Source organism: Crinia signifera, chromosome 12 (genome assembly GCF_055691185.1).
Source record: "Crinia signifera chromosome 12, ASM5569118v1, whole genome shotgun sequence".
NCBI lineage: Eukaryota > Metazoa > Chordata > Amphibia > Anura > Myobatrachidae > Crinia > Crinia signifera.
The window spans coordinates 75,464,212-75,477,084 of NC_139228.1; the positions used below are offsets into that span (position 1 = coordinate 75,464,212).

The 12,873-nt window shown below is 47.2% G+C and overlaps 1 protein-coding gene across 1 annotated transcript; it reads left to right on the forward strand.

The window, feature by feature from the left end:
- Window positions 1-4,032: 4,032 nt before the first annotated feature.
- LOC146049480 (uncharacterized) lies at window positions 4,033-9,496 on the forward strand. The gene is made up of 3 exons (XM_083166023.1): window positions 4,033-4,419; window positions 5,635-5,801; window positions 7,584-9,496. Exons 1-3 carry the CDS (start codon window positions 4,258-4,260, stop codon window positions 9,073-9,075), a joined length of 1,821 nt encoding a protein of 606 aa, XP_083022149.1. The 5' UTR covers window positions 4,033-4,257; the 3' UTR covers window positions 9,076-9,496.
- Window positions 9,497-12,873: the final 3,377 nt, after the last annotated feature.

Below are 12,873 nucleotides of genomic sequence, written 5' to 3' on the forward strand. Positions count from 1 at the left end.
TGAGGCTGTGCGAACGTCGCTCTGTGCATGCACATTGTGGAACTGTAATGACTTATGGGTCGCACACACGGGCGATGAAATGAAGCATAAATCGCTGTGTATGCCCCAATATCTAGTCATCGCCTGTGTTCTCTTTAAAGAGAACATGAGCAGTGACAGAACCCTCAGCACACACATTGCTTGTGCAGCGCTGAGTGATATCAGCTCGGCACATAGATCAACTCGCCCCTTGTGTTAGATACAAATATCAGCATTGAATGCGTCCCAGAAGCAGCCCCCACATGAGGAGAACTTTGTCCACTGACCATGTCTAATGTGAATGGATGATTCCACACTTCTCGCATTGTGACTCCATTCTAATATCCCCTTGGATATGTGAATTTTAGGTTTATATATCCTTATGGGTGGTATGGGAACTGTGTCGTTGGTACATTTCAGTAAACCTTCTCCTCATAGATCAGGCTTTAGTCCTGCAAGAGATCTATGCCTTCTGCATTCCAGCACATAAGAGCTGTCTAATCTGTCCTGTGCTCAACCCGCTGCCCTTAGTCCATGTTCTGCCTGCTCTCCTTATCTCATAAAGGAGTCTGCAGGGATCAGCCAAGACTTACCTGTTTACTCGCTCATTTTACCAATGCCTTAAACTTCAAACTCCCAGTACATAAATATTTGAAACATACCACATGGGGCTACAGCATACTGAGGACAAGGCTCAGCCAGCAGTTCCACCTGTACAGTAAGGAGCTGGTCCTGGGTGATAATATACGAAGATTGTAGCTTACCGAGTCAGAGTGCCCGGACCCCCCGACGCTGTTACGAAAACACATCCCCTCATTTGTGCGCGCAGCAGGAGAAATCTTTCGATGGTTGCGATCAATTAATGATTTTTCCTGGGCTCGTAAATATAAGTCAGTGGAGAGTGTCATATTTACAGGCTCCGGCCCGAAGACAGGGCGGGTGGCTGAGGTCATGTGATGTCAGCCACCTGCCCCTGGCACACTGCATCACTGCTGCATTTACATAGCAATCCCCAGTATTTGCATGGGGACGCCCATGAAACGCTGGGCATTGCCATGTCTGAGCACCGCCCCCTGTGCAAGTGCAATGCTGACAGTGCAGGAGCCCTGCATATGAGACCATGCGCAGGGCAGCAACATCAGTCTCCTGTGCAAACACGCGGGGTCCGATCAAATCTGCAGGGGGCTTAAGTATGCAGAAAGCTACATAGCCACCCCCGCCCACCCCCCCGCGTGAGCCACTGAGTCCCCCCACACCTTTTTGTAACTAGCCCCAGCCAGCCATCGCATGATATACAGTACCACTTCCCTTCACAGTACCTCAGTCGCTGCTGCTCCTCTCATTCATCAGCACAGCATGACATCCCGCTCTTTGGGATGCACTTTTTAAAATAAAACTGATGGCGAGGCAGCGGGAACAGAACGACCAATGCTGGTGTTGTCTTCATGAAGAGCCAACATCGTGCAGGGCCCTCTGTTCCTCTGTTCAAATGACTGGGCCTCAGACTAGGCAGTTATGATAAACTGGCTAAGGAGAACAAGCGCTGGTGTTGCCAATAGCACCCAATCAGAATCAAGCTATCGTTTTAAAGACTCTTAGATGAATGAGAGCTAGAATTTGATTGGTTGATATGTGCATTACCTCCAATTGTCCTTATTTAGGTTTGAGAAATCACCAGAGTTGAAGCGGGTAAAGTAAAAACTATACGGGGGGGGGGTGTTCCTGTGACATCTGTCACCTGGGAGACGGGGAGAGATTACACCTTTCTGTATGGTCCGGACTGTTCCAGTTTTTTTTCCCTACATCCTGGACCATACATGGAGGCTGTCATCTCTCCCTCCTCATCTCTATTGGACAGGCATCCCCACCGGACTGGACGCTACAAGCTCTGGAATGACCCAGTTTGATGACTGAAGCCTTTCTGGTCCAGGGTTCATTCCCGTTCTGATCCATTCACAGTTGAAGCTTTGAATGGTGACGGGGGGTGTCGGATGACCTCCTGACACTCGTGATTCCGACTGTCAGTAGTCCGACATTGGAATCCCGATTGTTAAAAGCCTGACCGTCAACCCCCATAGAGGGAGAAGAGAACCTGTGGCGAGCCACTGAGTCTGCAAGGAGCTTCTTTGCACCCGCCCCACGGTTGGACCACAGTCGGACCCCCATACCACACCCAACAGTCTTAGTATTTACTAAGATAGGAATTCTATTGAAGATGGGATGTTGCTATGGGCAACCAATCAGAATCTACTTATTTATTTAACACCATCTAGAAGATACAAAATAGGAACTCATTGGTTGCTCGTAGCAACATCCCATCTTCAATAAAACTCCCATCTTAGTAAACCCCAGAGGGTCATACCCTCACAGCAGTATGAATATAGGGGGAATATGACATTGAAACTGAACATATAGCGCATGAGAGTAGTTGTGTACCTCATCGATGATATGTCTGACAACAGTGGAGGCAGCCATTTTGTGGGCTGAACAAAAAGTTTTCCAACCTATAGTACTCCTTGGGTGTTGTTTTCTTTCTTCAACTCACAAGTGCTTATACTGCCTTTGATATGTCTTATATAAGCTGCTCCATATAAAAATGTTACACAGCATTAACTTCGGATGTGAGCGGCTGATGTTTTTAATCTGCATGTGTCGCTATGGTTGCGGATTGGAGTAGCAGAATGAATTTGAGAGGCGGTTTGGGAGTCGCTTCTGTGAGGTAACAGCTAGCCATATGCAATGTTTGGTTGGTACTGGCACCAACTGCCATGCTCTGACAGACACTACGGGGCTGGTGCATTGTCCAATGGTGTAGATATACGCAGCAGCCGATGGGCATCTCAATGAGTAAGAAGCTGTGACAGAAGCATAGCCGGCCATTGGGCCAGATGTATTAACCCCTTCAGTGGTGTGTTGTTGTTTTTTAGGGAGCGCTGCCTAGCCCTGCCCCTGGCGTGTCAGAACCCTGCGCCGCAGGCTGTAACACAACAGCCGGGGGGTGGAGGTGCGGCTGAGCAGAGAGAGCCCGGCGCTAAGCAGTGGCAATCCTGAGAATTTTCTGGGCTTGCCAGTCTGGGCACTGAAACATAACCCCAAAAATTCTTGTGATTACCACTGAAGGGTTGAGCTTAAAAGAGTGATAAACAACCAGCCAATCAGCTCTGACCTCCCATGTCACAGGCTGGGTTTTAAAAAAAATTACAGCTGATTGGAGGAGCTCATTGGCTGTTGTTTATCACTCTCCACTTTTCAAGGCTTAGTACATCTTCCCCTTAAGGGCCACACACACTGGGTGACATTCATGTGAAAGCCACTCCGTGTTCTTGTCTGAGCAGCTTTCACTGCCCAGTGTGTACGGCCCGACAATGAGCGTTGCTGCACGCTCCTGCATCATCGTTGCCAGCCGCCGCTCACCTGCTGGTATTACCAGCAGATGAGTGGCTTTGTGGACAGCTTTCCATAGCGATGTGCTATGGAGAGCCATCCACCCCCCTGCTGACAGCGTCCGGCAGGGGAAAAGCCGCTCCGTGTGTATGGACCTTTAGTGTTATATAACTGGCACAGCTACCCCTCGCTAGGGATTACAATTCTAACGCAGCAAACAGTATCCCATGTCACAAACCATCTAAGAGCAACAAGCAACACTAGATGATAGGCAAGGTGCAATGGTGGTGGCCATTCTTATTGTCACTTCCACTCAGATAATGGCTAAATACTGGCAGAAGTGTGATAAAATACACTGCCATGACAGGACAGATGTTGCTGGAACTATAAAATATCTGACATTTTCTTCCACCATAGCAATGCAGGAGCCATGTTAGTGTGGACACTGTGGAGGAGCAGCGCGGGTTTTGGACTTCAGTATCATGGTGCCTCTAACAGTCAGAGACAGATCATTACAGAACAGGTCGGTGACCTCCTGACCCCCCCAAAAAAATGGATGCGGCGCACGCGCACTACGCTTCCGAATCCCGGATGGAAAGGGAGCGTGTCATTCGGACGCCGTGACGTAGCGGGCAGCACGCATGCCGCCGGCGTCAGGGAAGGGGGGAACCGGAAGTGTTTCTGCGCATGCGCGGTGGTGGAACGCTCTCTGGGATAGCAATACCGCAAGTGCGTAGCGCCCCGGCAGGCAGCAAGTTTGTATCTGGGTTGAGGTTGATGGAGGGGGGACCTGTCACCAGCCCTGGTCCTTGTGCGTCACCCCTGCCAGGCATGCACTAGGCTGGCGGTGCCCCCATGGCTGCCTACCACTGCTGCGTCCCCTTTTGCAACAGTGACTCCAGGTACAATGCGGACAAGAAGATCTCCTTCCACAGGATCCCCGCTTTCCATGTAGAGCCGCAGAGACACCGGGACTGGCTGAACAGGATCCGGCGGGAGCCAGGTCCCAGCTTTAAGGTAATACAGGCTTCAACCGGGGCACTCATGGATTACACAGGTTCTGGGGCAGATTACTGTCAGGGGAAATGTAGGTTGAAGGCGGCCAGCCCCAGAACCTGTATAACTTATAAATTGACCCAATGTATAAAGTGGTATATGGTAACCCTATAGGTGCAGCCATGTGGGCACCTGCTGAGGAGGGTGGGTGTTTATTTTATAATTTAGTTAGTTTCTTATATAGCCTAGCAGATTTCGTTTGGCTTTACAAATTTTGACAACACTGAAAGAACAAACTGGGTAAAACAGTCATACGAGGAGGAAGGAGGGCCCTGCTGTTTGCATGGTATGTTGTATTACTGGGATGCAGCATGCCGCTGCTCAGCGTGGGCCCGATTCAGTGCCATCTGCAGTTCTACAAAATTGAGCTTGTTGTGAGTGGTGCGCGACTAGTCTACCTCTCTCTCTGGACGTTAACCCCTTCAGTGGTGGGTTTTGCTGGGGCAGGACAAACCTACTAGGGCAGGTTTGTCCTGCCCCAGCAAAACCCACCACAGATCATTACCAGCTTCCCCCTCTCACCTTATGCCGGAGCTCCCCGGCCGCCGTTTCCCCCTGCCACCTGTCAGTCATCACACAGGCGGCAGGCTCAGGGATGTTTTGCGGCGGCTCGGGAGGACTCGGGCGCCTGAGTGCTCCCGAACATCCCCGAGCCTGCCGCCTACGTCACTGCTCCATAATGACTGGCCGCTACAGGCTGGGGGAGTGGCAGGTGTTAGAACAGCTCCGGCGTATGATCACCGGAGCACGGTGATTGGGGGGCTGGGGGATGCAGGGGGGGGGGGGGTGGCGCACACCTATTTCATATTTGTGGTATGCCCGTAAATTTTCCGGGACAGCCTGATGCGGCATTTTCTGGCCATACCACTCAAGAGGTTAAATGGGCATTTACAGGTGTAGGCATGGCCCGTCTGGTGTAGCCAGGGTTGTGTTCTGTGACATACATATGCTCAGGGGACACCTATTTGAAACTTATATCTCACTCCACTGCTCACACCTACCCTTGTGCTAGGTGGCTATTATGGGTGCACCTTTTTTAAAATTGGCTTCGGTCTCTGGAGTCCTATGTCGCCAGTATCTGTGGTGGTGTAATAGGAATGAATCCGAATGCTGTGAGTGATTTATGTATGTGAAACCTGACCAGACGCCTTTCCATAATCACCGTCCTCATTTCAGGTGTCCAGCTGCACCCGGGTCTGCTCTAAGCATTTTCTGCCATCTGATTTTGTCCGGACGCTAACGGGAAAAAGGAATCTCAAGCCCTACAGTGTGCCATGTATCTTCCAGTGGTCAACAGATGAGCTGATGGAGGAGCAAATGTCCATCCCTAAGAGGAACCCGGGGTAAGGGAGCGAATTCCACATGCACTTTAGTTTACTACGGTAGGTTAGTGTAGAACATGGGTGGCCAAACCGGTCCTCGAGATCTACCAGTGGTCCATGTTTTCCAGGTTACCTAGCTGGTGCACAGCTGTAGCCAATACTAACGGTCACATTTTCAAACCTGCTGCATTAATTCCTACTATAGATCCACAGGTTGCCTGGAAAACATGCACCGTTGGTAGATCTTGAGGACAGGTTTGGCCACCCCTGGTGTAGAAGCTATATTCCTGTTGAAGGCACACCAGATTTATTGACCCTTTCGTAATGGAAATGGTATGGGTTAATTGTCTGGAATGGGGAACCTTCGGCCCTACAGTTGTTGTTGAACTACAAATCCCAGCATGCCCTGCTACATTTTTGCTATTTGGCCATGCTAAATCTGTTGCAGGGCATGCTGGGATGTGTAGTTCAACAACAGCTGGAGGGCCGAAGGTTCCCCATCCCTGGTCTAAAACACACCTGACCAACCTGCAGCTTTCCAGCTGTTGTGAAACTTCCAAGTCCCAGCATGCCTTTCCGCTGTTTTGTTATTAGGGAATGCTAAGACAGTGGCAATGAATGCTGGGATGTGTAGTTCACAACAGCTGGAGAGCCGCAGGTTTTCCAGGCCTGGTCTAAAATATTTCTGTGACAGGACCTTTTTGTAGCATCTATAAAGGTCAGATTAAACCAACTAGTAAGACTTAACATTTAGTATTGTGCTATTGGTTTTTAGGCCATCAGTATGGGGCTCTTATTCACTGGCTCTGGGCACAGAAAACAAACAATATAGATGTATCTCTATCTACTCATCACCTCTATGAGGTGAAGTACCCCCACTGAGGCCACTCAATGGTTTAAATTACTCCTTTGTGTGCTAAAAGATGTCACAACTGAAAGTAAAAAGCAATTATTGCAGGGATGCTGATCTATTAACTTGGTTGATATGAATAGAGGGAGCTGTGAAGACAGATTGGAGGTAGGAGCAGATAGGGGGTGGGATGGAGAGCGTTTGAGCTAAAATCTGTCACAGCTCAAAGAAAAAGTACATTGGAGAAGCCATCATTTTGATGGCAAGAGGATGACCAATGAAAATGAGGGCTATCTTCTGGTGGACAGAACCATCTTTTTATCTCTTTGACATGATATATCTCGTCTATGTATTCAGTCTGCCTCCGTACTGTTTTGTGGGCTCGATCAATACTTATGGAAATCCAGCAGATCCATTTGGGTGCCTGCCACTAGAGGACGCCGGTCAGCAACAATTCAATTGTTCAGCTCCGGCGGCTGCCGCAGTTTAAGAATTGCCGGTCTGTGTGGTCCGACGGCTGTGCAGGGAGTCAAGTATAGGGGAAATCTCGCGAGAGGCCGGTAGTTCTCGCAAGATTTCCCCTGTACTTGACTCCCTCCGCGGGTGGGCGGGCTGGACAGACCGGCTGCGGGGGCCGTGTACGGCCTGCGGGCTGGAGGTTCCCCACCACTGCCCTAGTGGATGGTAGGGCATGAAATACCGCCTGTAGGCACATGTCTGCTCAAAAAACAGTGAAAAACCCCAGGTCAACTTAGACCCATGTCGACCAACTTGCTGTAGACCCAATGACCGTATCCCACTTGGAAGCAGTAACTTTACATTAAGAATGCTACGTATTCCTAGTGAATTGATTGGTTGTAATCTCGTAGTAATTGACTGCTCTATCTGTAGGTTCTTGCTATATGTTAAGACGGACTAAGAAACTAAATTCATCTTTTTTGTCCTGTTGACAGCACCGGGAAAAATACTCTGCAGCCAATTTTACCTTCACAAACTCAAATACAAAATAACAAGCCACCCCAACCAGTTGAAATGACAGCTTCCATACTGGACCACTGTTACGACTTACCTCCGATGACCGACACAGAAATGCTCCATGCAGCTCGGGAAGAGATTGCAAGACTCCAACAACGCAATGCTGCTCTGGAAAAACATCTGTTCTTTCTGGAGCGTTTCTCAGCTGACTCGAACCTTATTAATTTTTATACTGGATTCAAAGACTATTGCACTCTAAAAGTTGTATTCTCTACATTGACCGAAACCGAAGGCAGTTTGGCGAAATGGAAACAGTGCCTGCAAGAAGGAAACGCAAGCGTCGCCAAGGAGTCTGGTTCCGAAGCAGATGCCATGCCGCAGATAGACCAGTTCTTTTTATTTCTGTGCAAAGTTCGTCAAGGGTTCCACGACCAAGACTTGGCTGTCCGGTTTAACGTGTCCCAAATAAGAGTTGCCAGGATTGTCATCACGTGGGCTCACTATTTATATCTCGTCCTCGGTGAAATACCACTTTGGCGTAGTCGTGAAGCCGGCTGCCAAGATGTGCCAGAATGCTTTAAGGCTTCGTATCCTCGTGCCCGGGTCACTCTACACTGCGCCGAAATAAAAGTCCAGACAAATAACCAGGCTAGTGTAACCTCTCAGATATATTATAATCACGTTACATACAAAGGTTTGCTCGGCATAGCGCCGCATGGCGCTGTTATATTCATAAGCCCGCTGTATTCCGGTTGTGCATCGAAGAGGGACATCACAAAATCTTCTGGAATATTGGAGTTGCTGGAGGCCGGTGACTGGGTCATCACAGAAAAAGACTTCCTTATCCAGGACTTGGTGGAAGGAGTTGGTGCCTTTGTGGTTGTTCCTCCTATTATCACCGCTGCCTTTCCTAAAGATTGTTGTGAGGCAACAGTCATGGTAAGTCAGACTTCACCAGAGCAAAACACGATGTTCATCTTGGCTTCATCTGCCGAAGAGGGCCAGGAGACCTTGGTCGTGACAACCTCAACAGGAGTCGAGGATGCCGTTGTGGAACTGGAGCATTCCACCGGAGAAGGAGATGCAACTGAAGAAGTCGTAACTGATGAAAAAGTAGTGGAAGAAGTGGTGACCACCTCTGATAGCACAGAAGGGATATCTGAAGACCAAGAAAATGCCAAAATGGAAGTGAAAGAAGTAACCAAGGATGATGGGATTATGAAAGACACCCATTGCAAAGAAGTTGTCAGGTGTAGGCCAAAGTCCAAAAAGACTATAGCGGAATCTTCAGAATTAAACAAAGACATCAATTCCCTTGCACGCCTAAGAATTTGCATCAATCAAGACATCGAGAGGGTTCGGCAGTACCACATATTTGATAATGTTCTGCCGCTGTCTTTGGGGGGAATAACTAATCAGCTTTGGGCAGTGTGTGCTATGCTGACTAACATCAATGGGTCACTGAGCTAAAGAGTCCACATTTTTGGTAATGTCTTAACAGCCTTTTTTTATTATGTTTCCATGATGCACTTGGATCCTCCTTTGACTCGCTGTATAAATTTATATTTAATTTTTTTTTTATTTCTTTTTACGTTGGACTCTGCACACAAGTCATCCACAAACATTGGCAACGGACGACTCAACATCAACTGCGGTTTGACAATTCTGTTGTTGCTCTGTTGTAGTGGTGAGACATGCTGCAGCCTCCTCTCGCTGGTTCTTTTCTTAGAAGGCTTTGTTTTCCGGTGAAGTGTGCTGTATTTTGTACTATGCAATGAATTGCAACTATTGTATGAAATACACATTTTCTTGCTGAACCCGAATGTAAATAAGGAGTGATTTGGCAAATATATTGGCATAATAACCTTATTGCATATATTTTATCATTTTATTTAATTTATTTTTTGTTTTATTTCTAGTTAGCCAGACAGAACTCTCTTCCATCAGCATTTTAAAAGCATTCTAAACCCTACACTGCAGATTATTTGCCCCGTATGGAGGTGCGCATAAAAATGGGAGATTTTGCAGGACTTCTGCAGGTACTGCATATGGCAAATTTGGTTGACTCCTGTCATTGTGGGTGTGGCCAAACTTTGACCTCGGCATTTTTTCCCCCTAATTACTTGGTTCTTTTATCCAGGCATAGAAATAGAGCTAGGGTTCACTTTAGGATATATATATGTAATAAATTATTATGATCAATCTGTTATAAGGAACATAATGTATTACACCTCATAGTAATATCCCCAATTTACTTTATTCCACAGAGTAGTGCCCAGATTTTATATAATGCCGTATAAAATAGATAGGTATCCTGTTTTTATACCATAATAATAATCAGCATCTTGAACAGGTTATTTATTGTAAAGGTATATATAATTTTAGGTGCATTAAAAAATAAAAAGTGTAGACAGTACTAAGGTTAGGTGCCTTTCTGCTAGAACTTGCCTTCCATCCACCAAACTCTGCCTCTGGGATGGTCTCTTCCTTAATCACCGCCATAACTGACATCCAGGGCAAGTTTACTCCCTCCACTGCCTCTTCTCCCTCTGTTGCACCCTGTGCTCCAGAGCTTGCTCTTCAACCAGTGTAATGAAGCCACCAACAGCATGCAGTGGAAGTTCTATGCTCCAGCCTCTGTGGTGAGTGCCTTCCTGGAGCTAGGTTATGGCCAGACAGCTACGCCTTGCTATTTGCTCCAATTTAATTTGTTGCTTGATTGCAGCTGTAGAACCTTAAACCAGGGGTGGGGAACCTCAGGCCCGGGGGCCGTATGCGCTCCCCTTAGCCGATCTGAATGGCCCGCCCACTCGCCCGGCGGCTTTGCCGGAAGTCAATTACAGGGGATTTCTCGCAAGAGGTCAGTAGTTCTCGTGAGATTCCTCTTCCACATCAACTGGAGACTCAGTCCTATTCAGCGGCAGCCGGAGACTGTCAGTCCTATTCAGCGGCAGGCACCGAAGCGTGGGGCGGCTGCAGCAGGACAATTTGTAAGAGAAATTTTTACATATGGCCCCCAAAGGATTTTTTCCCCATACAAATGGCCCTTGGCACAAAAAAGGTTCCACACCCCTGCCTTAAATCATACTGAACCTCATTTTCGAGTCATTTTCGAATTTTTTTGCAGCAAATCGTTTGACGTGTAAACAGATGGAGCGCCTTTCATTCAGTGGAGCTCGCCAGACCGACCCCTCTGGTGAACCGGCGCTGTATCTGACTGGGACACGTGAGCGTTCCAGTTTCCTGTCATTGGGAGGACATGAACCCTGCCCGTCTCCGCTTCACGAAGACGTGGAGGTGAAATCAGGCGTCAGGGACCGGCGGGGAGTTCCGTAGTAAGGAGACACACGTGCGCGCGTTCCCTTCCGGCAGCTGGTGAATATACCCCCAGCCCCTGCAAGAATGACAGTTTCTACATTTGTAGTATGTCAATTATAACTAAAGGTGCATACGCACAGTGCAAATTAAGCTTATGATTTTTACTATGTAGTCAAAATTGCATGGAATGGGGCCTACACACAGGGCATTTTCTAAGCAATCTCACTAGATCACTGAGAAAATGCCCCTACACCGCTCCGTGTGTAGGGTGATGCGTGGTCCCTAGTGTCGCTACTGCCCAGCGATTAATATCTGATTAGCATGCTGGGTAAATCTAGTAAAATTTTTAGGCAGCAAATTTAGGTTTTTTTCACTTATTTTTTTTTTCCTAAAGGGGTGATAGTATGATAGTAACATCCTACAGGTTTTATGTCTAAATATAGTAATGTTATTGCTAAAAATAGTGTCCCTACATGAATTACAAAATAAAAAGCCATCACAAAGCAGCAATATAACTTACATTACTGTGTGCTGTCTTCAAGTATGAATTTCATAAGGAATACATTGAAATTGAGGGTATGTTAATCCTTAACGATTACTTTAGATACAGCTGATAAGTTTTCTAATTAACTAGTAGTTTATTATACAGAAAAAAATGGGAAGGGGGGTGATGGAGTGAATTGCGCTGCTGTTAGAACAATTGAATAAAACAATAGACACACTTTTGGGCAGTATAAGATGAATAAGTGATGGACACACTGTTTATATTTATATTATTTTATATGAAAAATAGAAAAAATAGCAATACATTTACAGACAACAAATTAAAACATTTTCAAAGTTGGGTGTAGTTATATTTTAAACAATACACCTAGTAATGAAATCCGATTAAATGGAGATGGTCATGGATCGTTAGCAGCAGACACTTAATAATTCAATAAGCTACAGTCAATTTGTAGAGTAATCACTTTTAATAAAGTGAGAGACAAATGTCCAGGACTGGTGGTCTTATTTAAATTGGACAGTAGCAGCAATGATAATATAGACACAGGTAATTTTATGTATGCTCACCCTTAATTGGAGGGAATTGGAGTTGGAATTTCTCCAGCGCTTATTTGCCAGGTATTACGTTGTAGCAATGGTATCTTCACTGATAGGTAACTCTGATGCTCCTCTCGGCATATGCCGGTGTAACTAGCCAGTGGTTTGGTATAGAATTTACCTGCACTTGCCACGGCGGAAAAGGAGATGCTTTGATATGTGGAAGTCCAAGATACCTGGTTTGGATCAGACGCCCTTGGTGGGACAGCTGATGGCCGGCAGCGGGGGGGGATTCGCTGCACTTCAGCTGGTTGGTGGATACAGAGAGCGGTGGTGTAGCGGCAGATATACCTGTGCTTGTGTCACATGAAGTTCTTGTTTTGCGGAGCAGCTTTTCAGCGCTGCGTACCTGCGGCTGGAGGTGAGGTCGGTGTGGAGCCTCAATCAGCCCGTAGCGTGTATGGGCTGCGCTGGTGCTGTTGGAATAAACGGAGCCCGGCGGTGAGCGGGGACGCCGCACTTCAGGCGGCTTGGTGTTAAAAACACACGGCGATGTCAGGCTCCAGGAGGGGGTTTGGATCAGCGTGTGGCGGCAAATGGTCAGCAGCGTGTACCGAGCTGCGCTTCTGCTGTGAAGTAACAAGTGTCTGCTTGCGTGGATCTCCAGGTAGGTATGACGTCAACGCGTTTCGTCCCCTTCAGTCAAGTGGGAACTTTTTCAAGACGGATAACGTGTTTGTCTTTGGAGGCTTTATTTAAAGGGAGGTGATTGGCTTTAAGTGGCAATTGCAATCACTCAATACAGGTGGTACTACACCCAATCGGATATCTGTTATATACATAGTAATTGTTGCAGTCGTACTTTCAATAGTATAGGAAATTAAAACATATGTAAACGCAGTAAACAGT

Coding starts and splice junctions, on each gene's coding strand:
- LOC146049480 (XM_083166023.1), top strand. CDS start 4,258: ATGGCTGCCTACCACTGCTGCGTCCCCTTTTGCAACAGTGACTCCAGG. Junction 4,420..5,634: donor AGCCAGGTCCCAGCTTTAAG/GTAATACAGGCT, acceptor TCCTCATTTCAG/GTGTCCAGCTGCACCCGGGT. Junction 5,802..7,583: donor ATCCCTAAGAGGAACCCGGG/GTAAGGGAGCGA, acceptor TCCTGTTGACAG/CACCGGGAAAAATACTCTGC.